The sequence below is a fragment of the Dipodomys spectabilis genome, unplaced genomic scaffold, assembly GCF_019054845.1.
Source record: "Dipodomys spectabilis isolate Male_0828 unplaced genomic scaffold, ASM1905484v1 ptg000043l, whole genome shotgun sequence".
In the NCBI taxonomy this organism is placed as follows: domain Eukaryota; kingdom Metazoa; phylum Chordata; class Mammalia; order Rodentia; family Heteromyidae; genus Dipodomys; species Dipodomys spectabilis.
Window position 1 is genome coordinate 15476665 of NW_024870720.1, and position 21969 is coordinate 15498633.

Here is a 21969-nt window from a genome sequence, read left to right on the forward strand (position 1 = left end):
GTAAAGCTATATTCTCCTGTGCAATTATTCTTCTAGGGCTGTTTGCCCATTCTTAGAAGTAGAAAAATTGTGTCCCTTATGATACTGTAATGCTTTCTCCTTCATCACCATGACATCTTCATTGGTTGCCTGTGCTCAACTTGGTTTTATAAAAATATATCTCCTGACCAAACTGTGCAATTCTGAAAAGGCTTCCCCCAAGCCAGGTATCATCATCAAGCGAGTTTGTAAACAAACAGCTACTCTCCTTCCGGGTCATGGAAGGAAGAATAAAAAGTGGTTCCTTATGAAATTGACCGTGAACAAGAGGAGATAGCTCTGTTTGGGCTCAGTGTCCTTGAGCTGGGTTCAGATCTGGGTCCATCATTTAGTAACTATGTAATATTTGGTAAGAATTATCCACTACCTTTACATCTTGGTTTCTCACCCCTTGGGAATAATACTGACACCTATCTCATAAAGTTATTGTGAGCAATAAATGAATTGTGCTCAAAACGATGCCAGACAATTCTTACTTTATGGATGCATTCTTTGAAATTTAATCATGACAGTGAATGTCATTTGGAAGGAAATTAACATCTCTGTAGCTTGTTACTCTATTGACAGTGCAGATGAGGGCCAGCAGACTCTAGATTGTGGTGTGCAGCTCAAGTCAGTTGACACAATAACCAGTCCGCAGGCATCACTCTCCAGTAGGCGTCTCAGTAAAGAGGATTTAAGGAGCAAGTTTGGAACGAGGAAATACATACAACCTGTGGTTGCACCCACATTTACATGTAGTCATTAAAACTTTCTTTTTCTTGGTGGTACTGGGCTTTAAACCCAGGACTACATGCTTGTGAAGTAGACACTCTACCAACATGTAGTTGCAGAGAGAAATCTGTTCATTCAGGTTCTCTGAAAGTTCTTCCATTTTGTGTGATTTCTTAGTCATTCTTAGCCCCTGAACCCTGTCAGTCAAATGAGGCTTCTAGGTAGACCCCTTACCAGACTATCTTTTTAAATGTTTAATATGAAATACATAGGGCTAACCAAGAAAAGCAGTTAACATTCATGACAGTTTTCAAATTTTAAAAGTACATTTGTGAGGGCTGGGAAGGTGGCTCAGTGGTAGAGCGCTTGCCTTACATGCCTGAGGCCCTGGGTTCGATTCCTCAGCACCACGTAAGCAAAAAAAAGGAAAAAGCTGGAAGTGGCACTGTGGCTCAAGTGGTAGAGCGCTGGCCTTGAGCTGAATTGCTGAGGGGCAGCAGCCTCAGAGTTCAAGCCCCACGACAGAGTTCAAGCAAAAAAAAAAAAAAAAAAGTACATTTGTGAGAAAAGTCAGTACATGGACTTCTGTACTACACAGAACAACATATTCTAACCACTGTTGTCATTTCAAAGTAGTTATGGATGTCAATGTTACAGATCCCTGTACCTATGGTGATAGGATGTGAATGTATTTGTGGTACCACAAGTAGCTAAGTAGCCTTCAAATGCCTTCATTTGGAAATTTTAAAATGCTTGACTTCATCTAGAAATTGTTGAGAATAAGGGCATAATAACCTTCCCAGATACACAAGCTCCTGAATTCAAGGTACCAATATATCTCAAATTAACAGCATCAACTAGAGTTTTAGGACAAAATCTGAAGTTAGCTATTAAAAGGTTTTGTTGGTTTGGTTTTGGTTTTAGCCTACTAAAATATCTTCATTTATTTTTTTAAGGTAAGCAGTTAGCTTATTTGAAAGTAAAAGGAAATCAATGAAAGGAAAGAAGCAAGACTCCATTCACAGAGAAGCTCCCAAATGGAGTCCCATAAAATAGCTAGAAAAAAAATTGTCTTCCCTGTTTTGAGTCCTAAAAGGAATGAGAGGAGACTTGATTTCACTTTTCATGGTAGATTCATATCTGGAAATCCAGACAGTCTCATCTCTAAGGCCTAATCACATAGTGTTTGTCTTGACTTTAACCAGAGGTGTCAGGCTGTGAAGTCCAGCTGTGGAGTTGAAATGTGAATCTGCCGCTCCCCATCTCAGAACAGCCACCACTGTTCATTGAGTACTTGTAATGTGAGTGATTTTTCAGATCACTGAGTGATAGTGTGCTAAGCCTTTCTGCCTGTATCATCTCATTTGTCTCGTGGAGCAATTCATCAAATTGGAAGGGTTATTTTTGCTTCACAGAAGAGCATTCTCAGGCTAAATGATCAATATGTAAGTGACTGTCCTAGTGGATTAGTAAGAGTGAGTTTGAATTGTATATGAAAACCCAGAATAAAAGGAAGAAGAGATCACAGGCCCAGGTGGGTATAAAAGTCCCACCATGTGCTCAGAACTAGTTCCTTCTGCCTTTCCACATTTCACTATTCCTGGATACAGTATTCATCTTCCTGGCCCAGGTTGCACACCAGATAGACAGCCAGTCTCCCACATCCAAAAGTCAGGGAGGAAGACACACCATAAGAAAGAAGGTAGAGAATACATGCCATTTAAATGTAAAGGGATTTTTCTAAAGTTGCCAAAGGATACTTACACCTTAGTGACCAAAACTGAGTTACGTGCATATAACTAGCTCCAAAGGCAGCTTGGAAATGTAGTCCTAATATGGGAGGCCATATTTCCTGTTATTAAAATAGAAAAGGGGGACGCTGAATGACAACTAATGAATCTGTTTTGCACAAAGCTAATAATGGAGCCAGGATTGGAATCTATGCCTGTCAGTCTTTTGACTTCCATGGTCTTAATTTACTGAACTATACTAACTTAATGTTCTCATCTTTAAAATGGGATAGGATAGTTATGAACCACCTCTTTCGGATACCATGGGGAAAAGTTGCCTAGGTGAAGGTTTTTGTGAGGTGATACTTAAGTTCTTATCCTTACCTTTCAGCAGGAACAGCATCTGTGGGAATATTTCCTGCTCTGTCTTTGGAACTTCTTCATTAACTGGTTGAACCTGTTGTGCTTCTCTCCCAGGCCCGACTGCCTGTAAAGTGGATGGCACCTGAAAGCATTTTCAATTGCGTGTACACGTTTGAAAGTGATGTCTGGTCCTATGGGATTTTTCTGTGGGAGCTGTTCTCTCTAGGTAAAATGATCCTTGCCAAAGACACCCTCATTAGACTTAAACCGTCTTCTTGGGGTTTCATGAGTATCTTGCTCACTGTGATTAACATGGGTTTTGCCAACTGTCTATGCCTCAGGAAGCAGCCCCTACCCTGGGATGCCAGTGGATTCCAAGTTCTACAGGATGATCAAGGAAGGCTTCCGGATGCTCAGCCCTGAGCATGCGCCTGCTGAAATGTAAGGACCCCCATTTTAATTTCCTTTTCAAAGACAGAAACCTAGATATTTGATGGTTTTCACTCCTACAGTTTGAAATGGCACTTGGTTCCTTTTGTGTTCCTGATCGAATGTCATTGTTGCAATTTTTTCTCATCATCTGCCACTTACCAATAATAATACACAAAGTTTTGTCAGAATCTCCTTACAACATTTTATGCATATGCCATTTCACGTGTCTGGGTGCATAGCCCTGGGCTTCATATTGAAGTTGTTGGGGGGGCCCACTTGGGAATATTTGTCATGGTCATGGAAGAGTGCTAGTCACGGCTCTTATTTTGCAGGTATGACGTAATGAAGACTTGCTGGGATGCTGATCCCCTAAAAAGGCCAACGTTCAAGCAGATCGTTCAGCTTATTGAGAAGCAGATTTCAGATAGCACCAATCATGTGAGTAACCAGCCAGGCCTAGAATCAGTCACCCTCAGCTCCATTGCCTGGAGTGGTGATCTTTAGGCTGGTGTGCTGACCTTTGAGCCACAGCTCCACTTCCAGCTTTGAGATGGTTAATTGGAGATAAGGCTGAGGTGCTTTCCTACCCACACTGGCTTTGAACTTTGATCCTCAGATCTCAACCTCTTGAGTAGCTGGGAGTAGTACAGGGGTGAGTCACCAGCACCTGGCTTCAAACCTCTGTTCTCTAAACCAAAGAAATGAGCTGTGGAGGGGGAAGAGCCGAGCAATTTGTACTCAGAAGTGTGGAAGGACATGTTCCTATAAGAAGTTGCTCTGATTCTTCCTCCACTCTGAACGTTGATTGGGGGGATCCAGATTGTCTCACCCTTTCTCACATGTCATCTCTCATCTCATGTGGGTTGAGTAATGCAAAAACCTACAATGAAAGCACAGAAAACGTCTTTTCAGTCGACTGTTGAAGTGAAGTAAGCCTTCTTCTCAAACATCGATAGCCAGCAAATGGCAATAGCGTTCATGCCTACCGATGCCTACCAGCCAGCAGGAAGGAAAAGTTCTTTGAACTTAGAAGATAGTTCCCAGGGATTTGGGAAATGAAAATGCAATTCCATTATTCCTCTCCTGCTTTTAAAGATGAAGCAACCATCCTTACTTTTTGTCTCCAATTTTTTTTAAAGCCACTTTCTTTCCTTTACAGGCTTCGTGTTTAGAGCATTTTTTTGTTTTGTTTTGTAATAGCATGCCACTGATACTTTAGGATCAAAGTCTGTTCTGCAGGGTCCCCAAGTATATTTCAAGTTAAACAGCATTTTCCACCCAATTGCTTTGATTACAGACAGAAGACCCCTGAAAGAGTCTTGGGGGTTGGTTTCTAGATAAATTATATCAGCAGTTGGGTTGTACTTGGCTATAATTTATAAACCTTCTTAGTAGGCTAGTGGTTGCTCTCAGTTGTGACCCATCAAAACAACTACTCCTGAATAGGTTTTGTCATTATTTTTTGAGTAATTTTCTTAAGGTGGGGGGAAAAAAAGAGATAAACTGGGCCTGAATATGTTTTGTCAGTATGATTGGGTTTTAGCTGCCAAGTGTTTGCAACCACTTCTATTTAAGTCTTGGGTCCAGGAACAGTGGCTCACACCTCTAATTTCTAGCTACTTGGGAAGAAGAGACTGGGAGGTTTTCAGCTGGAGGCCAGCCTTGGTAAAAAGCTAGTGAGACTCTGTCTCGATTAATAAATTGAGTGTGGTAGGGCATAGCCATGATCCCAAGAGGTGCAGGTAGGAGGATCACAATCCTTGGTAAAACTATGGGACCCCATCCAGAAAATATTGGCTCAAATAGTAGAGTGCCTACCATTTAAAGATGAAGCCCCAAGTCCAAATCCCCAAACCACCACCAACAATCATGATCATAATCATTATCTTAGTGCATTACTTGCAGTTTTGAAGGGGTAAGTGCCCCTTGCTGCGTTCATTGTAGAACAATTTGGTATTGATTTTGGGCTTGCTTTTTTTGCAGATTTACTCCAACTTAGCAAACTGCAACCCTAACGCAGAGAACCCCGTGGTGGACCATTCCGTGAGAGTGAATTCTGTCGGGAGCAGCGCGTCTTCCACGCAGCCTCTGCTAGTGCATGAAGATGCCTGAGCAGGCAGCATGGCTGGTTCTCCTCTGAAGGAGCAATCCCCATTCTGGCTTCAATGATGGTTATTTTGTTTTCCTTCAACTTGCAACTTACTCCAGGGGTGGTGGCCTCCCTACCCCCCCTGTAATCCTGTCTTTATGAGCACACTTTAGTGGCTGGTGATTTTTGTCATCAGCCACCCTTCTACTGCAAAGGTTCGAATTGTATATATTCCCAATAGCAAAGTAGCTCCTACTGTAAACAAAAGCTTCTGATTCAGAGAAAGGGAGGCGATGGGGTAGATGCCCAGTGTTTTTTCTAATGTTTGAAAAGTATAGCTGATAGTTTATTTGAATAAATAAAATTGTCACCTTTGGCTAAAGAACCATCCATGATCATGTGAAGATCAGCCGAATTAGAAACTGAAGACTGAGTCCTTTATACTGAAAATAGAGTATTATTAGAACGAAAGGCCTAAATGTGAATGCCAAGGCTTAAGAAATCTCCTATTTCATGCTGAGGAGTCCTAGGCTGTGAAAATTGCCCCCCTGAGCATGAATAACGACTCCACCATTGACCACCACAGTTGACCTGGTTTTCAAATCAAGTTTGATATTGGGGAGTTGGAAACAGGGCCTCCCTCCAGCCAGTGTTTGTACATATTCATCATAGGTTGTGTGTCTTCATACATTGAAAGGTGGGGAACCCACAAGCTTTAGTTTCTGTACACAACCCTGACATTATGTCTGCTCTATAGGAATCAATTAAGAGCCATAGAAATTTGAAGGAAACAGTTAATACTTTTTTTAAGTGAAAAAAATTGTAACTGCCAAGCACAATCTTAACAAAAACCTCCTCCTTTAGCCAATGAACTTGCTTTATAGATTCTCCAGAACAAGCCTACTAGCTTCAAAGGGCCTCACCGTACTCAATGGATTGGATGCTGTTTGCAAAAGGGACTGAGGTCCCACATGGTTCTCACAAGTGTGAGCAAACAGAGCTGTCTTAGTATGGATTCTAAGCAGGAAGTAGAAGACCCAGCCTCCTTTTTTGGATCTGTCCTGGACATCGGGCCAGTATCGATTTAACTGTGTATGTGTGTGCATGCAAGGATGCGTGTAGACAAGGGATTTTGATGGGTGTTCTTTCCCTGAGACCAAGAGGTCCCAGTATCCAGGAACCAACGTGGTTTCATCGTCATCCCTATTTCTCTCCTGTTTCTCTGCACGTGGCTGTCAGGAGTAGCATACCCAAGCTGATGCAGACGCTGATCCTCAGTGGAGTGCATAAGGACCTATTTATTTGCAATCCATGTGCACTTAAGGCACTCTCTCTTATACTCAACATACTGTATCCATTCCATAGACTTTAGATGATGCTACTGTTCCACTGAAACGTATTTAAATTTTCTGCTTTAGGCTGTAGCCTGGGTATGATCCTTGTAGCTTAAATTCCCCCTCCACCCTCATCACTGTCTAATATAAGAGATAAATCTATCCATGGCAAGATTTGTGTGTTGTCTTGCATAATTCAGGTATGTCGTTCATGGTTTCCCCTCATCCATCCCTTAGACTGCATTTAGAGGAGCCTTTATTCTGGCACTAACATTTGCACTGGAGTTGTATGCTCTCGCACCTTTCCAAAGTTAACAGGTTTTGGGGTTGTGTTGTCACGTAAGTGGTTGTTGCCATTTGCCATACTTGGTCTGAAAAATTCCTTTGTGTTCTTATTGATTATGGTTATAATAAGCAAAATAATTGTTCATTGTAGATGTCTAGGTACTTCAGGGGCACATCATTGAGAATTTTGTCTTGGATATTCTTGAAAGTTTATATTTTTATATTTTTTTTAACATCAGCTGTTTCTTTCAGTTGCTTAATGTTTGAGATTATTTTGTGGCTTTTTTTGTAAATATTGAAATGTAGCAATAATGTCTTTTGAATATTCCCAAGCCCATGAGCCCTTGAAAATATTTTTTATATATACAGTAACTTTATGTGTAAATATCTAAGCAGTGCAAGTTTAAAGGATATTGGTGTTTCATGTGTTTTTTCCTAATATGTTGTCCAATTGTTGACAGTTCTAAAGAATTCTAATAAAAATGTAAATATATAAAGCAAATGGAGGGTTTTTTTATTTCTTAAAGTATACCAACCCCAACAGAAAGTTTTATGTCTAGTTGCACTAAAATGCATGCAGGACCATTGTACCACATTTGGAAGTGTATATATGCAGATTTAATAGATATTTGAGAAGAATTTTCAGTATGTGTTGTATTTTTCTCACTTTATTCTTGCAACCTGGGGTCTATTTAAATTGAAAAATAAATGTAAAAGACATTTTGAGAATTTTGCACATAGCTATGATTATTAAGTTGATTCATGGGAAGTGATATTTGTCAGGAAAAATAATCATGAATAACAGCAATTTCATGTGGTCCAATCCATTATACCTGGCATGTTTCCTCTAAAACAGATTGTCTCCAAATTAGCTTGAACAGTGAAGTGTAATACATGAGGTTGAAATCAGGAATCTGAAGAAAGAAAGCAGTTTATGTCCTTGTTGGCTCAGATTCTGAAGAGAGGTTTATTTCCTCATGAGATAGATGGTCGTGTTCTTCCCCCAGCCCTTGCTCCTTCTGACTTCTGGAACAGAGTTAAATTCTCTCACTTACTTAGTAACCCTTCTTGTGCCTAGGAGATGAGTACTGCCCTATGGCTGGAGCATCCTGTGGTTTTAGATCATTGGAATCAGCTTGAGATAAAGAACTCTGTGCACCGCATAATCCTATTAGACACCCAATGTCATCAGTCTCCGGGTCCTTTTTGGCTGTGTCATGTATACCTGTAGACATATTTCCTGAAAGGAAAGAGTATAGAGAGGCAAAGATAATCTGCAATAAAGAGGAATCCTTTGCAAATCAGGAAGAAATTGTGTGTCCAGGCACACATTAATAAAAATCAGTGGAAAACATCCACATTTCAGTCAGGTAATGGTCACAATTATAGACAGGGATGAATGCTAAGTAACCACAAAGCAAAGAGATCTTTTCCAGATCTTTTTTTTAAAAAAACTATCATTTAGCCTTTTTTATGTGTTTTCTGAATTGGAGCAGTTGAGGAGCCTGTAGATTATTGGTCTGTAGCTACTATCTTTACTGGCCCAGCCTTTGATTGCCCTGTTAGTGTCAAATGCTTGATGTCCAGGAATTCAAATTGGATGCAAATCCTGGTGCCCACCCTGACTTTACTACTCACTGCTGTATGGAGTTGGGCAAAGTAGTTGAAATCTCAGATCACAGCAGCATTGTCTACTGTGGTCAAGACCATTTCATATGCCTAAAGCCCAGAGTGCTCAGCCATGATTGTCATCAGGGCTACTTAGGCTCATTGAGGAAGAGGTATGACACCCCACAATGTCATAACCCATAGAATGGCAGCCTATTTTCCACTCGGAGATCAGCTTAATCTGTTGTTTTGAAGATTCTTTATCTTTGTTTTTTTTTATTCTAAAATAGTTTCTCTTTGTCTCTGGGCTTCAAAGTCTCATTATCATGTGTCTACAGTTGGTTTTGTTTTAAATTTACCTTTTGTGGGCTTCAATCTATGAAATCACAAATACTGGGAATACTTTTCAAGTTGCTTTTGCCCATCCTGTTTCTCTTCTTCTGGGACCCCACTGAAGTGTACTCTTTCTTACTCATAATCTATCAACCCTGCCTTTCTTTTGGCTTGCTGTGCTGCATACAAGATAAATTCAGTCCTCTAAGCTAGGCTTTAGCTCCTGTCTATGGAGAATTTTTCAGCACATTCAGTGAAGCATTATTAACACACCATAAAATCTATCCATGAGAAGTATATATTCAATGATTTTATTGTGCAACCAGTCTCACAGTTCAGTTTTAGAACATTGCAGTCATTTTAAAAAATTCCCTTATGACATACAGATTTAAAAATAATTTAAATCACTTTTATTTATTCTTGTCCTCTGAAATGACATCACATATTTGACTGTCATATAGCTCATACTTACTATCTCTAAAATCATCTAGAAAGATCTAGATGTTTTGGTTCTAGAAAATAACAATGGTAGTTGGTAATCATCTTGGTTGGCTAATTACCAGCAATGATGATGATAGTTACCATTTATATTAAGACTACAATATAGCTGGATCTGTATTTGTTGTTTCTGCTATATTACCTTAATTAAACCTTAGGATAGACCTAGGAAGTGGGTATGTTTATCTCTGTGGAAAAGTGAGAAAACTGATTCTCAGAGACTAGTTAACTTGCCCTACACCTGATGGTGATGAGCAATGAAGTTGAGGGCAAAGTTCTGGTTTATTGACCTCTGCATCCTAGAATTATAAGCACTGCCTTTCCTCGTTAGTCCAGCTGGACATGACAAGTCCCTTTAGTATCCAAGTAGTGAGATTTTAATTATTTTTTGTAACCTTAAAACTATAAGAAATCAGACCAAATACTGCTACTTACTGCTAACTCCCCTAAGAGGTTAAGAATCTGATTGAAGTTAAAAACTATGTAAGGTGGAAAGTTAGCTGGTTGTTTTACAGGCACATGATCGCATTCCCTGACTTGCCACATGAACTTCTCACTCCTCCTCCCTTCCCATGGAACACCTCTCCTGTGTTTCCAAAATAAGTCTTGTCCTTTTGGGCCTTGAGAGAAAAATGCGATGCCGGACTCTCACCATGAGCTGCAGGCTTGAACAGTAGATAGTAGCATTAGAGATGCAAAAGAATGATCTCAGTCAATGTCAGTGTGAGAGAAAGAGCCACCTCTCCCTCACTTCAGCTGTTCTTATTCTTGGTTATAAATTAACAAACTGCTACCCATATGTCTGCTTCTCTGTCAATTCCATGTTCATTGGTTAAATGCAGTCTTTATGATGTGGGCTCTTCTAGGAAAGAGTTTGACCTCACAAGGGCTGGGTAAATGCTCCTGCTTGAAATGAATGTTCTCAAGTGGCTCGCTTATGTCTCCATCCATGGTTGCTTTGAAGTGTGTGTGCTTTTATGAGCACATCAGCAGGACTGTGGTATATTTCATGAGACTGACCTTTTTCTTTGTGGTCTGTGGCTTAGCAGTCACTCTTGTTCAATACAAATGAAGAATGAGGACAGGCAGAAGGACTTGCTTCATGGCTGCTTGTCTCAGGATGTGAATAGACATTCTAGGGCAGCTGAAAAACTTATATCCACACAATAGGATGCCTGCCTGCCTGAGTGCTGAATCTTTCTTATATGACATTGTTTGCGTCTATTCAGGCTGCATTTTACTCTTGTGGAGTGTTCGGTATAGAAAATTGATATGGGTTAATTGACTTTCTCCACTGATACAGCCATATTCCAGTCAATATGATGTGTAGATCGTTTTATTTGGTGAGATCATCAATTAGTAACCACATGAAGTGGCTTTTTTTCTTATAAAGGATACAGATCTCAACAGTTTCAGTGAGGAAGAATTCTATATTTGATTAGTTGTGTCTACGTGGACCTGCATGACTATGGAGAATTTCATCTTGTGTGCTTATATATTGTAAGCACTATGCATACCTCAATTAATTTATCTCTTCAGTGACCACATGTAGTAAATATTTTCATAGATGAGGAAACTGAAGCTTAAAGAGGTCAGGTTGCCCTAGATTTCATGGCTGCTAGTTGGCCAAGGCAGAATTTGAACCTAGGGAGTTTGGCTTCATTTTGGGTTCTGATCACTGTATTAAACTCTGTGTTTTTCTGTTTTTATTAAGACAACCAAGGTCTCTCACATTTGTTTCTGGTATTAGATACAAGATGGGGTTCTTCTTCTAGACATGAGTTTCATGGCACTCTTGCCTTTATTCCTCCCAAGGATTTCCTGACAAGGATTTGAACTCCTAACCTTGCTAAATGAGATGACTTTTCCAACATAACCAATCAGGGCTAATATCAGTAACAATTTAACCCAGGTCGCTGAAATGTGAGATATCTAAGGGTGATAGGGATATTGTACAAGGATTTTTTCCTCTCCTGTACTCTAACTACAAAGTGACCCCTTCTTTGGAAGGCAGAGATAGGAAGATAGTGAGTTAGTTCTAGGCCAGCCAGTATGCAGTAAATATTGTGACTCCAAAGTCCCTCTTAATGGAATGTGGATGTCCAAGACTTGAACTCAGTATCTGATGCTTTCATTCCTTGGCACCTGTGCCATGCCTCTAACTCTGAAAATGTCAGTTCTGTGTCCACTGAATCCTAGTAAGTGAAAATGCCAAGAAGCAAAACAGTAACAAATTTCTGAAGTCACTGGCCAGGTTTTTTGCCCCTTCCCATGGCCACAACAGACCCTCAGACTCTCTAGTCTTTCACAGATCACCTTTGGGAAAGCCCAAGGGGACTTGCAGTCTCCTGCAGTTTAGAAGCTTAAACTCCCACCCTGCCCAGAGACAGCAGATGTCTCCTCTTACTCAAAGATTTCCTGTTTCCAGGACACTTTGGGGATGTTCACCAGCCACTTAAATAGCCTCAACCAAGAGAAGGTAGTTTCTTATATTCACATTTCTCCTAAATTTTTACATAATATACAAGGTTCCTCCAAATCACAACAAGTTGGTTCTAGAATATTCTTTTTTAGTTGTTACTGTAAAGGTGTAAAGGTGATGTACAGAGGGGTTACAGTTACATAAGTCAGGCAGTGAGTACATTTCTTTTTGAACAGTGTCAGCCCTTGGATACTAAAAATCTGAGGACACTAAGTTACTTATGTAAAATGCTCTAGTATTTGCATATAACCTATATATGAATATTACTCCATATACTTTAACTATATTTTTTGTCTTTTCTTTTTTGGTACTGGGGATTGAACTCAGGACATTGCACTTGCTAGGCAAATGCTTTGCCACTGAGCTACAGCCCAGCCCTCCATATACTTTAAATGTACTTATATATTTATAATACCTAATAGAATATAAACACTATACCAATCCTTCTGACACTGTATTGTTTAGGGGACTGACAAGGTTAAAAATTACTATATTCACTACAGATATGATTATTTAAAAGTACTTTCTGAAAATGAACTATACAACATGTGGATAAGGAGGGGAGGGGAAAAACTTGGAGAGAGCAAGGGAAGGGGTGACGTGATCGAAAAATAAAAGTACTCACAACCTGACTTATGTAACTGTAACTCCTCTGTACAGAACCTCTACAGTAACATATATATATATATATATATATATATATATATATATGATGTCTGAATTCATGATATGAACTTGGATATATAGAGAGCTGACTATACTATTTTAAAAAGATTCCTTCAATTCCTAATCTTTTGTAGCTGACCAATTTTGGTATGACACCTCCCATACCTTTCCATATTTATATGTACATGTTCTTTCACATATATGTTATTGAAAGAGATGAGACCATACTGTATAGTCTGCAACTTACATTTTTAACTTATACTGTGTCATTATTATTATTGGAATCAACATATATAAACTTACAATTTTTCATAGTATGACTATAACAACATTTTATAAGTTTTCTGGTAAAAATGTCTCCTACTGGCTATTGGAAGGCTAAAATGTGACATGTAGTTCATGTCTACCAAATGGAGAGGGTGTCATATATTTGATTTCAAAGTTTAATTGGGGTAAGTATGAGGAATTCAATTTTAGACAGTTTACTTAATAAAGATAATTCATGCAAGGGCCTAATGCAGTGCTGAGAGAATTACCCAGACTCACTAAAAGTTAATTAAACATAACAAATATAATACACATCAGTAAGTAAAAATGAACCAAGAAAGTAGAAGGAATAATAGTGTGCTGGGATTGATTTTTTATTACAGGCATTTTAAAAGTCAGATTATCTGCTCTCCTTAGGTGTCTGAAGGAAATGAGAAGAAAAGGAGTTATTTTCCAATCACCTATATGCCTCTAGAGTTCAGCTGCCTATGATTACAATGAAGCCAAACCACACCAGGGTTACATTAGGTATTCACTGTTCAGATAACAATAGGTTATCACTTTCCCTTTGAATTGCTCACCCAAGAATGTCAATCAATCCTTAGTCTTGTTTGGGCTGATTGGAAAGCATCAGCATGATCTTACCAGACATTGCAAATAGCTACACTCCATGCACTTACCAGAGAACACAACCTCCAACTCCCTGACACTCAGAGGCCATCAAAAGTCTAAGTGATAGAAATAATATTTACGTACCATTGTCTGAAGAATAATCAGTACATCTGTCCTCTCTTTGGAAATTTGAGCTCGGTCCACAAATATAAGAACACTATGTGGATGAATAAGGGTGAACAGTACCCTAGTCTCAGAAGTGTTCTTGCCAAATTATACTTTGTTGTTATCAGCTACTGCCCTGGAGAAAGAACATTGTTGTGATTGTTTGGTATGTGGAGACAAGTTTCACTTCTGCCTCTGCTATGCATTACCTGCGTGGCTTTGGGGAGTTAAACCAGTCCCGTGAGCCTCGGCTATTTCACTGAGCTTACAGAATGATGCACAATATATCAATGCACATTAAACCAGTCCCGTGAGCCTCCGCTATTTCACTGATCTTACAGAATGATGCACAATATATCAATGCACAATGTACTGTTACGCAATGATTGTTGCACCATCACTATGAGATAATCCATGTTAAGCATTACCAATACTGTTCTCAGTACTTCCTAGAGTAGCCATCATTTTAACCAGCAACTTCTATGTCTTCTGTGCATCCTAAAGACTGATATCCAAACTCACAGAATGTTCTAGACCAATAGATTATTCTCTAGTGTGCCTAAACTTTATGTTTCTCTGAGTCATCTTCATTTCCATGTACATGTATGCCAGTCCAGCTCACTGGAATGATAATATACTTTAATATTTTCATTAAAATAGTTCAGTAAGTATGATTATAATTGGTATTCCAATAAAAATCAAGAGAAATGTTAGGAAAGACTTCATGAAAGTGAACAGCTAAGGAAAATGCCTACCCGTGATGTGGGTATAATAACTATAAAAGGAGACCAGACCAGAAAGTAAAAAAAAACAACTAAGAGAAGCACACACTCAAAATGTTTCATAAATTGTCTAATTTTCACATTCTAATTTAAGCAAATTGGCATTTCAAATCACAGATAATGTATTGTAGATATAATTTATAAAAGATAGCATTACAATTCCAATCAGAGGATTCTTAAATCAGAGAAAGAGTATTACCCTACCCTGGAAGCTAGAGGAAATGTGTGTGTGTGTGTGTGTGTGTGTAGAGAGAGAGAGAGAGAGAGAAAATTACTTTAAATAAAAGTTTAAAGGTATTTCTGTATCGCAGTGCTATTTGCAAGTACACCAATTTACCCATCAATTATTTGCTTTTGTTTTGGTTGACAAAAGTTACTGGACTCAAACCATTTCTACTCAATTATTCATTCACAACATACTTAAGACTCACAAAAGAAGCCCTTTTCTGGTCCCAGTTCAAGTGGTACTTTTTCATGAATCAAAATGTTTGGCTTAATAGATTTTGTGAGTCAGATAATTATTTTTCCTGTTTATATTCACTCCTATAAAGCTTAGAGCCAAATTTTGATCTATCCTTAGCAAATGGAGACGATTTGATAACATGCCATTTGTATTCATCTCCTGCCTGGCTCCTTGTTTTCCCCTCATTTAATTTCCTTTTTTGTGTATGTGTTTGAGATTTGTATTGTTATCTAACTATGTGGCATTAAGGAACATGAGCAAAGCCCGTGATTTTGTTCTGACTTCTCCCAGCACCGAGAGATTTAGCATAATGAGTTAGATACTTAGAACATAGTTTAGACATCTGGAAGGGTGAGTTCTGGGTGCTCCCAGAATTCATCCCTGAGAAAGCACAGCCAAACAGACCCAGAAGGGAAGTGACAGCCTTGAGCACACAGCCAGGAAGTAGAAGTCAGGAGGTGCCCACTGGGAATGTCAAACTTGAAAGCTCGTATCACAGCTGCCATGGAGAGATGCCCAAAGAGCTTTAGTGCAACCAGTGCCTTTTAGTATCCAGAAAGCTCAGGACTGCCAATGCAGTTCAGAGGGCAAACCTGCCCAAGCCCATGGACATGACCAAAAACATAGAAGCAGGAAGACAAGATGGCTTCCACCTCTGACTGTTGTCCAAGTTCTCCTGATGAGAAGAACTGAATTTGTAGCAAGAAGACGGCTTCCAAAGGACCAAAGAAACATTCCTAGCCCAGCATTTCAGTCCTGCACTCCAACAGAAGAAGGCTACAATGAAGGCTAAGGGTTCATCCAACCTGATGTACTTTAGTGAATCACCATAAATCCTTTCTGGTCCAAAGGGGGATAAATCAAATTAGAAAAACCCTTCCAATTGGCGCTGTGGCTGAAGTGGTAGGGTGCTAGCCTTCAGCTAAAAAGCTCAGGGACAACGCCTAGGCCCAGAGTTCAAGCCCCACAACAGAAAGAAAGAAAGAAAGAAAGAAAGAAAGAAAGAAAGAAAAAGAAAGAAAGAAAGAAAGAAAGAAAGAAAGAAAGAAAGAAAGAAAGAAAGAAAGAAAGAAAGAAAGAAAGAAAGAAAAAAAGAAAGAAAGAAAGAAAGAAAGAAAGAAAGACCTTTCCAATCCCCTACCTTAAACAAATGAAATAGAACTGGGCACCAGGGCTTATGCTTGTAATCCTAGCTACTCAGGAGGCTGAGGTCTGAGGATCCAGGTTCAAAGCCAGCACAGGCAGATAAATCCAAGAGATTCTTATCTCCAATAATCAGTAAAATGCTGGAAATGAGCTGTGGCACTAATGTTAGTGTGCTAGTCCTGAGTGAAAAGCTTAAAGACAGTGTCCTGAGTTGAAGACATACACATACACATATACACATACATCCACATCCACATCCATACACATACATACACATACATGGCTCATTACAGTATGTCATTCCCATCACATCTCTTTAGGCAAGTACTGAGAATAGTACAGTTGTAGGAAAGGACAGACTAGTTTGAGCTGACTCTACCTCTTACTACCCTAGAACACAAAACCAGAGACCTGCTTTTCTCACAAATAGGATGAGAACAGTAACATTCTCCCCATCCCAACTACCCCATGAAATATTGCAGGCACTATAGGAGTGTAACTCCTATATAAGGACCTCATTACTTTTGTTTTAAAGTGTTTTACATAGAAGAGATTAATAATGCATCTTAATAATAATAATGTAATAATAAAATGTATCTTATTAATAATAATGTAATCAGACACTGGTGACTCATGCTTGTAATCATTGCTACTCAGAAGACTGAGTTTGGAGGATCGTAGTTCGAAGCCAGCCTGGGTAGGAAACTCCAGGAGACTCTTATCTCCAACAAACTATTCAAAAAAGCCAGGAGTGGGGCTATAGCTCAAGTGGTAGAGGACTAGCCTTGAGCACAAAGGGGCTTAGGGACAGCGCCCAGGCCCAGAGTTCAAGCCCCAAGATGGGCTAATTAATTAATTAATTAATCTTATACTTGTTTTTATACTCCCATCTTTCCCAACTAGCAAGAGATTTAATCCACATCATTATCAGAGCCTCCCTTCCATCCTAGACATCTGAGAGAAGACAGAGGATCCTATCCAGTAAGAAGCAAGGGGTGGGGTTCTATCTTGGTTACTGCAAGATACTCATTTCAAAGTCACAAACAACCCCGTGGAAGTGAAGCATTTCTGCTGGTTCTGCACCAGCTAGACAACTGGATCTTTGCCTTGGCTGAGAGTGAGGACATGTGGGAGCTTGACTGTACTTTTCCTTCCAGAAAGTTCCTCACTAGGAGAGTCCCAGTAACATGAGCACCACAGATGCTCCATTCCTCCCCAGATATCCCTGTGGCCCCTGCTTAAGTCCACAGGTACCTCTTCACTTGCTCTAGAAAACCTATCCAGGATGCCTCCCAGGTACCTCCCAGGCTGCAAAAGGGAGAGGTATTGTCTTCTGGTAACTTCTGCCTGTCACACAAATTCATCTCTCAACAAATTGTACTGCTGCATCAGTAAAAGAGCTGTCAAATGTGGAACATCACTCTGGCCTTCCTTTTCATCTCCTCTGGCATCAGGCTGGCCCTAACATACAGCAGCATTTGGGGCTGTAGGCTTCAGAGACCACCCTGGAACTTGTACACAATAGAAAATAGCACTACTTTAATCATTGATTTCCAGAGCACATTTACTAGAAAGGAAGTAGAGGGGCACATGGAAGGAACTCTTCTTCAGATCTGTCCAATCCCACCGAGATAGGCTGAGTTTGGCCACCGGATGACTTTGGGAAGGTCAGTTCCGCTCTGCGGGGACTGGAGTCATCATGATCGAGATGAAATGACCGTGTTACACCAATGGTTTTTAAAATACTCAGTGAGCATGAGGACCTGGGGTCTCCCCTTTTGTTTTGACCAGAGCTATTTGACATTTGTGTGGCTTGTGGATCTGGGTAAAAAAGAAAAAAAAGTAAGAAAAAGAGTTCTGCTACTTAAAAGAAGAAAAGGTTTTGAAAATCACTGGTCAGATGGATTTATAGAGTGTGTAACTCTGTGAAAGCAAACTAGATTTGCTGAGAATTGGTGGTAACCTCTCATGTGCATATTGTCCCAAAGAGGCCTCCATAGATGTGAGCAAATGATGGCTGCCCAGGGCATCACCCAGGGGTCAGAATCCAAAGACATAACAAGAGGATTCTCCAGGGACGTGCAGTTACTGGGGAAGCGGAAGCTCGTGCCGTGCCCCTACTCTGCAGATTCCTTTCCCCTGCTTGTTACAATCTCACCTCTTGTTGCCTTGGATGCATAAGTCAGGGATAAATGAATCGGGTCCTAGACAGGCAATTTTACACTTTCTCTTTTGACTACTTAATGACGGTTTGTTTTTTGTATTAGTCAAGTGAAGCCCACAATTCTGAAATCTAAGGCTCTATCTCCAAAGTCACTTTAGATAACCTAGATAGTGTATTATTTTGGTGACAAGGTAGTTTGGTCTCAGGGCCCCATACTTGCTAGGCAGGTTCTAGCCCCAGATATGATTAATTAACCATTCAATCCCTACAGTCTTCCACTAATGTATTTCCTGAGTACCTCCTCTGAAGAAGGCACAAAACAAAATTCTAGGCATACAGTGAAAAATAGGGCATAGACAGAATCTTAGGAATGATAGACCAGGTATTATAGTTCATAGCTGTAGTCTCAGCTATTTAGAAGGCAGAGGTACGAGGATCAAAGTCCAAGATACATTTGGACAAACGTGCAAGACCATATCTGAAAAACAAACTAAAATCAAAAGGACAGAAGGTATGGCTCAGCTGGTAAAGGGCTTGCCCAGTAACCACAAGACCCTAAGTCCAATCTCTAGCATAGAAAAAACAAAAAACAACTTTTGTGTATGTATGTGCTTGAACTCAAGGCCTGGGCACTGTCCTTGAGTTTTTTTGCTCAAGACTAGCACTCTACCACTTGAGCCATAGCTCTAGTTTTGGATTTTTGGTGGTTAATTGGAGGTAAGAGTCATAGATTTTTCTGCCTGGGCTGGCTTTGAACCACGATCCTCAGATCTCAATCTCCTGAGTCACTATGGTTACAGGCATAAGCTACTGATGTCTGGCCAGAAAAATCTAATTGAAGAATGATGTATGTTCAAAGTTATACACAATTAACAAACAACTGTGTCAGCTATTGCAAAATGATCATATCACCACTCAGATCTGGACAATATATTAGATAGATCCATAACTAACCCTTGTCCCTCCTCTCTGTAACTTTTTTCTCATTCCTTTTTCCCCAAAGGTAATCACGAACCCAACTCTTCATCTCTTAGGATAAAGTTGCTTGTTTTAAAACTTTGTATTGTTAGCCGGGCGCCGGTGGCTCATGCCTATAATCCTAGCTACTCAGGAGACTGAGATCTGAGAATCATGGTTCAAAGTCAGCCTGGGCAGGAAAAACTGTGAAACTCTTCAATAAACCACCAGAAAACTGGAAGTGGTGCTGTGGCTCAAGTAGTAGAGCATTAGCCTTGAGCTGAAGAGCTCAGGCCCAGAGTTCAAGCCCATGACCGACAAATAACAACAACAACTTTGTATTGTTGCCAGTCTAGTGGCTCAGGCCTATAATCCTAGTTACACAGGAGGCTGAGCTCTGAGGACTGTAGTTTGAAGCCAGCCTGGGCAAGAAAGTTCATGAGACTCTTCTTTCCAGTTAATCACCAGAAAACCAGAAGTGGTATTGTGGTTCAAAATGGTAGAGTGCTAGCTTTGAGCTCAGAAACAGTGAGTTCAAGCACCATGACCACCAATGCCCACCAAAACAAACCCACCAAACGTTGTGTTACTGTGTGTCTGGCTTCTTTAACTCACCATTTGCAAAATCCACTCACATATGTACTGCTATATGATATTTCATATCTATATAGAGAGAGAAATACACACATATACACCACTATGCTCAGCATTATTTTAAGACAAGATCTTGTTATGTAGCTCAGGCTGACCTGAAATTCACAATTCTCCTGACTCAGCCTCCTAAGTGCTGTGATTGTAGGTACGTGCCACATCATCTTTCAGAGATTATATCACTTTTAGCCCCAGGCTGGCATTGGATTTTGATTCTATTACCATAGCCTTGAGTGGTTTTAAAATCAAGGCTGGTATATTTTGTTGGGATGAGGGTCTTACTAACTTTTTGCCAAGCTGGCTACAAGTTGCAATCCTTTGATTTCCCACCTTCTAAGTAGTCAGTATTATAGGTGTAAGTCACTGTGCCTGGCTTCTAATGATCTTTGGATGAATCAGTGTTTAAGAGAGTCTAATATAGTAATTGTCTCCTTTGTGATAAAAACAGCACTTTCTTCAGGGCCATGAAGATCCTTGATAATTTTGTCTTCTAGAGGCTATGAACTTTATTCTTCATTTTAATATGAAAAACTTCAATCTACCTGAAATTTATCTGTGGTGTGAAGTGTGGATAGATATCAAGTTAATATGTCTCCATTTATTGAAAAGATCATAGCTTCCTTTTTGTTCTACTTTGCCACTTTCCCTGTCAATAATTGAGAACATCATAAACTATGTTATTGTCACAAAATATGTGTAAATCAATTTGTGTATCCCCAGTCTATTCCTTTGGTTTATTTGTATGTTCTTGTGGAAGCATTGCAGTCATTAATTACCAAGGATACATAACAAAGTCTGGAGGTCTGGTAATACACATTTTCTAAATTTGGATCTTAAAATTTACTGGGGGTGGAGGGAGGGAGAGATATTGTCGACTCTTCACAGTTCATATAAAATCTAGAATAGCTTTGTCGATTTTTACCCAAAATACCTTCTGGGATTTTAATTGCCATTGCCTTGAATCTATAAATCAGTTGGAGGAGAATTGACATCTTTATAAAAGTGATCCTCTGGTTCATGAAACCTGATGTATCTTTCACTTTATTTAGAATCTCTTTCATTTCTCTCAGTGGCATTTTGTGCTGTTTAGTGTGTAGATTTTGAATTCACTTTCATTAGACTTAGTCTTAAGTATTTGATTGGGACTATTGAAAATGATACTTAATAACAAAATTGTGATCTCTAGTTGAGCCTCATGTTTAGAAATCTTAATACATTAACTCATTATTTGTAGAAATTTAGATGTAGATGTCTGGGGGTGGGCCCAAATCATGCCATCTGTAACTGATGACAGCTCCTTTCTTGGCCCCAGTCCTTTCCCCCTTCATTCCTTTTGTAACATCACTGCACTGAGTGCATGGTCCTGTTGAAGACCTTGCGCCTTACCTTAAGTTGAAGTGGCAATGGGTGTTCCCACCTTGTTCCTCATTTAAAGCCTCCAGGTGAGGTGGGAATTTTGTGAATAATCCTCACCATATTCAGGACATGTGTGAGTATTTCTAGGTTGTGACAACTTTGATCATGCGTGGATTTTCAGTGAAGCATTTTTTTCTGCTTCTATTAAGATAATGAGATGGGTTTTTCCCCCTTTTGTTCAGTTAGCATGCTAAATCACATTTATTGATTTTTCAAATGTTAAATCAACTTTGCATCCAGGAATAAATCCAGCTTAGTTCTCATGCATTCTATTTCTTACATTCAAGTTGCTAATGCTGTATTTGCATCTTTGTGAGAGAATCTTGCCTGCATCCTGATGTGCTGGTTTAGATTTACTATCAATTTTGTTGACAGTAAATGATAGAAAACCTATTGAGAGGTGTTTTTCTTTTTATTCTCAGGAAGAGGTTATATATGGCTAATATTGACCTTCCTTAAATAGCTTGACTATGTGAAAGAATTCACTGATAGAGGCATATGTATCTGAGTTGTCTTTGTTGGATGGATTTTATTAGAAGATTCAATACTGGTCAGATTTTCTGACTGGGAGGGGCTTGGGTAGTTTATTCCAGGTAGTTTTCTTTTTTAGCTACTTATCCATCCCTTTCATTGAAGGATATGTTTTTTTTCTATTCAGCAAGTGTTTGTTCTATTCAGCAAGTAATTACTTGGGGCATGGCACTTGCCCAGCAGGCCCTCTATCAATAGTGCCACGCCCCACCCAATGTGGTATTCTTTTTCCAAATTAGTTT

The 21969-nt window shown here is 39.6% G+C and overlaps 1 protein-coding gene across 2 annotated transcripts in view; it reads left to right on the forward strand.

The window, feature by feature from the left end:
* Kit (KIT proto-oncogene, receptor tyrosine kinase) overlaps positions 1-7620 on the forward strand; it is an 87418-nt gene extending 79798 nt beyond the window's left edge. The window contains exons 18-21 of one of the 2 annotated variants that reach the window (XM_042678399.1): positions 2961-3072; positions 3188-3287; positions 3611-3716; positions 5262-7620. In XM_042678399.1, coding sequence (XP_042534333.1) covers positions 2961-3072; positions 3188-3287; positions 3611-3716; positions 5262-5390 — 447 coding nt within the window. In that variant the 3' untranslated portion in view covers positions 5391-7620. The remainder of the gene's footprint in view (positions 1-2960; positions 3073-3187; positions 3288-3610; positions 3717-5261) is intronic. The other variant, XM_042678400.1, reaches the window with a different exon arrangement.
* The last annotated feature ends 14349 nt before the right edge of the window (positions 7621-21969 follow it).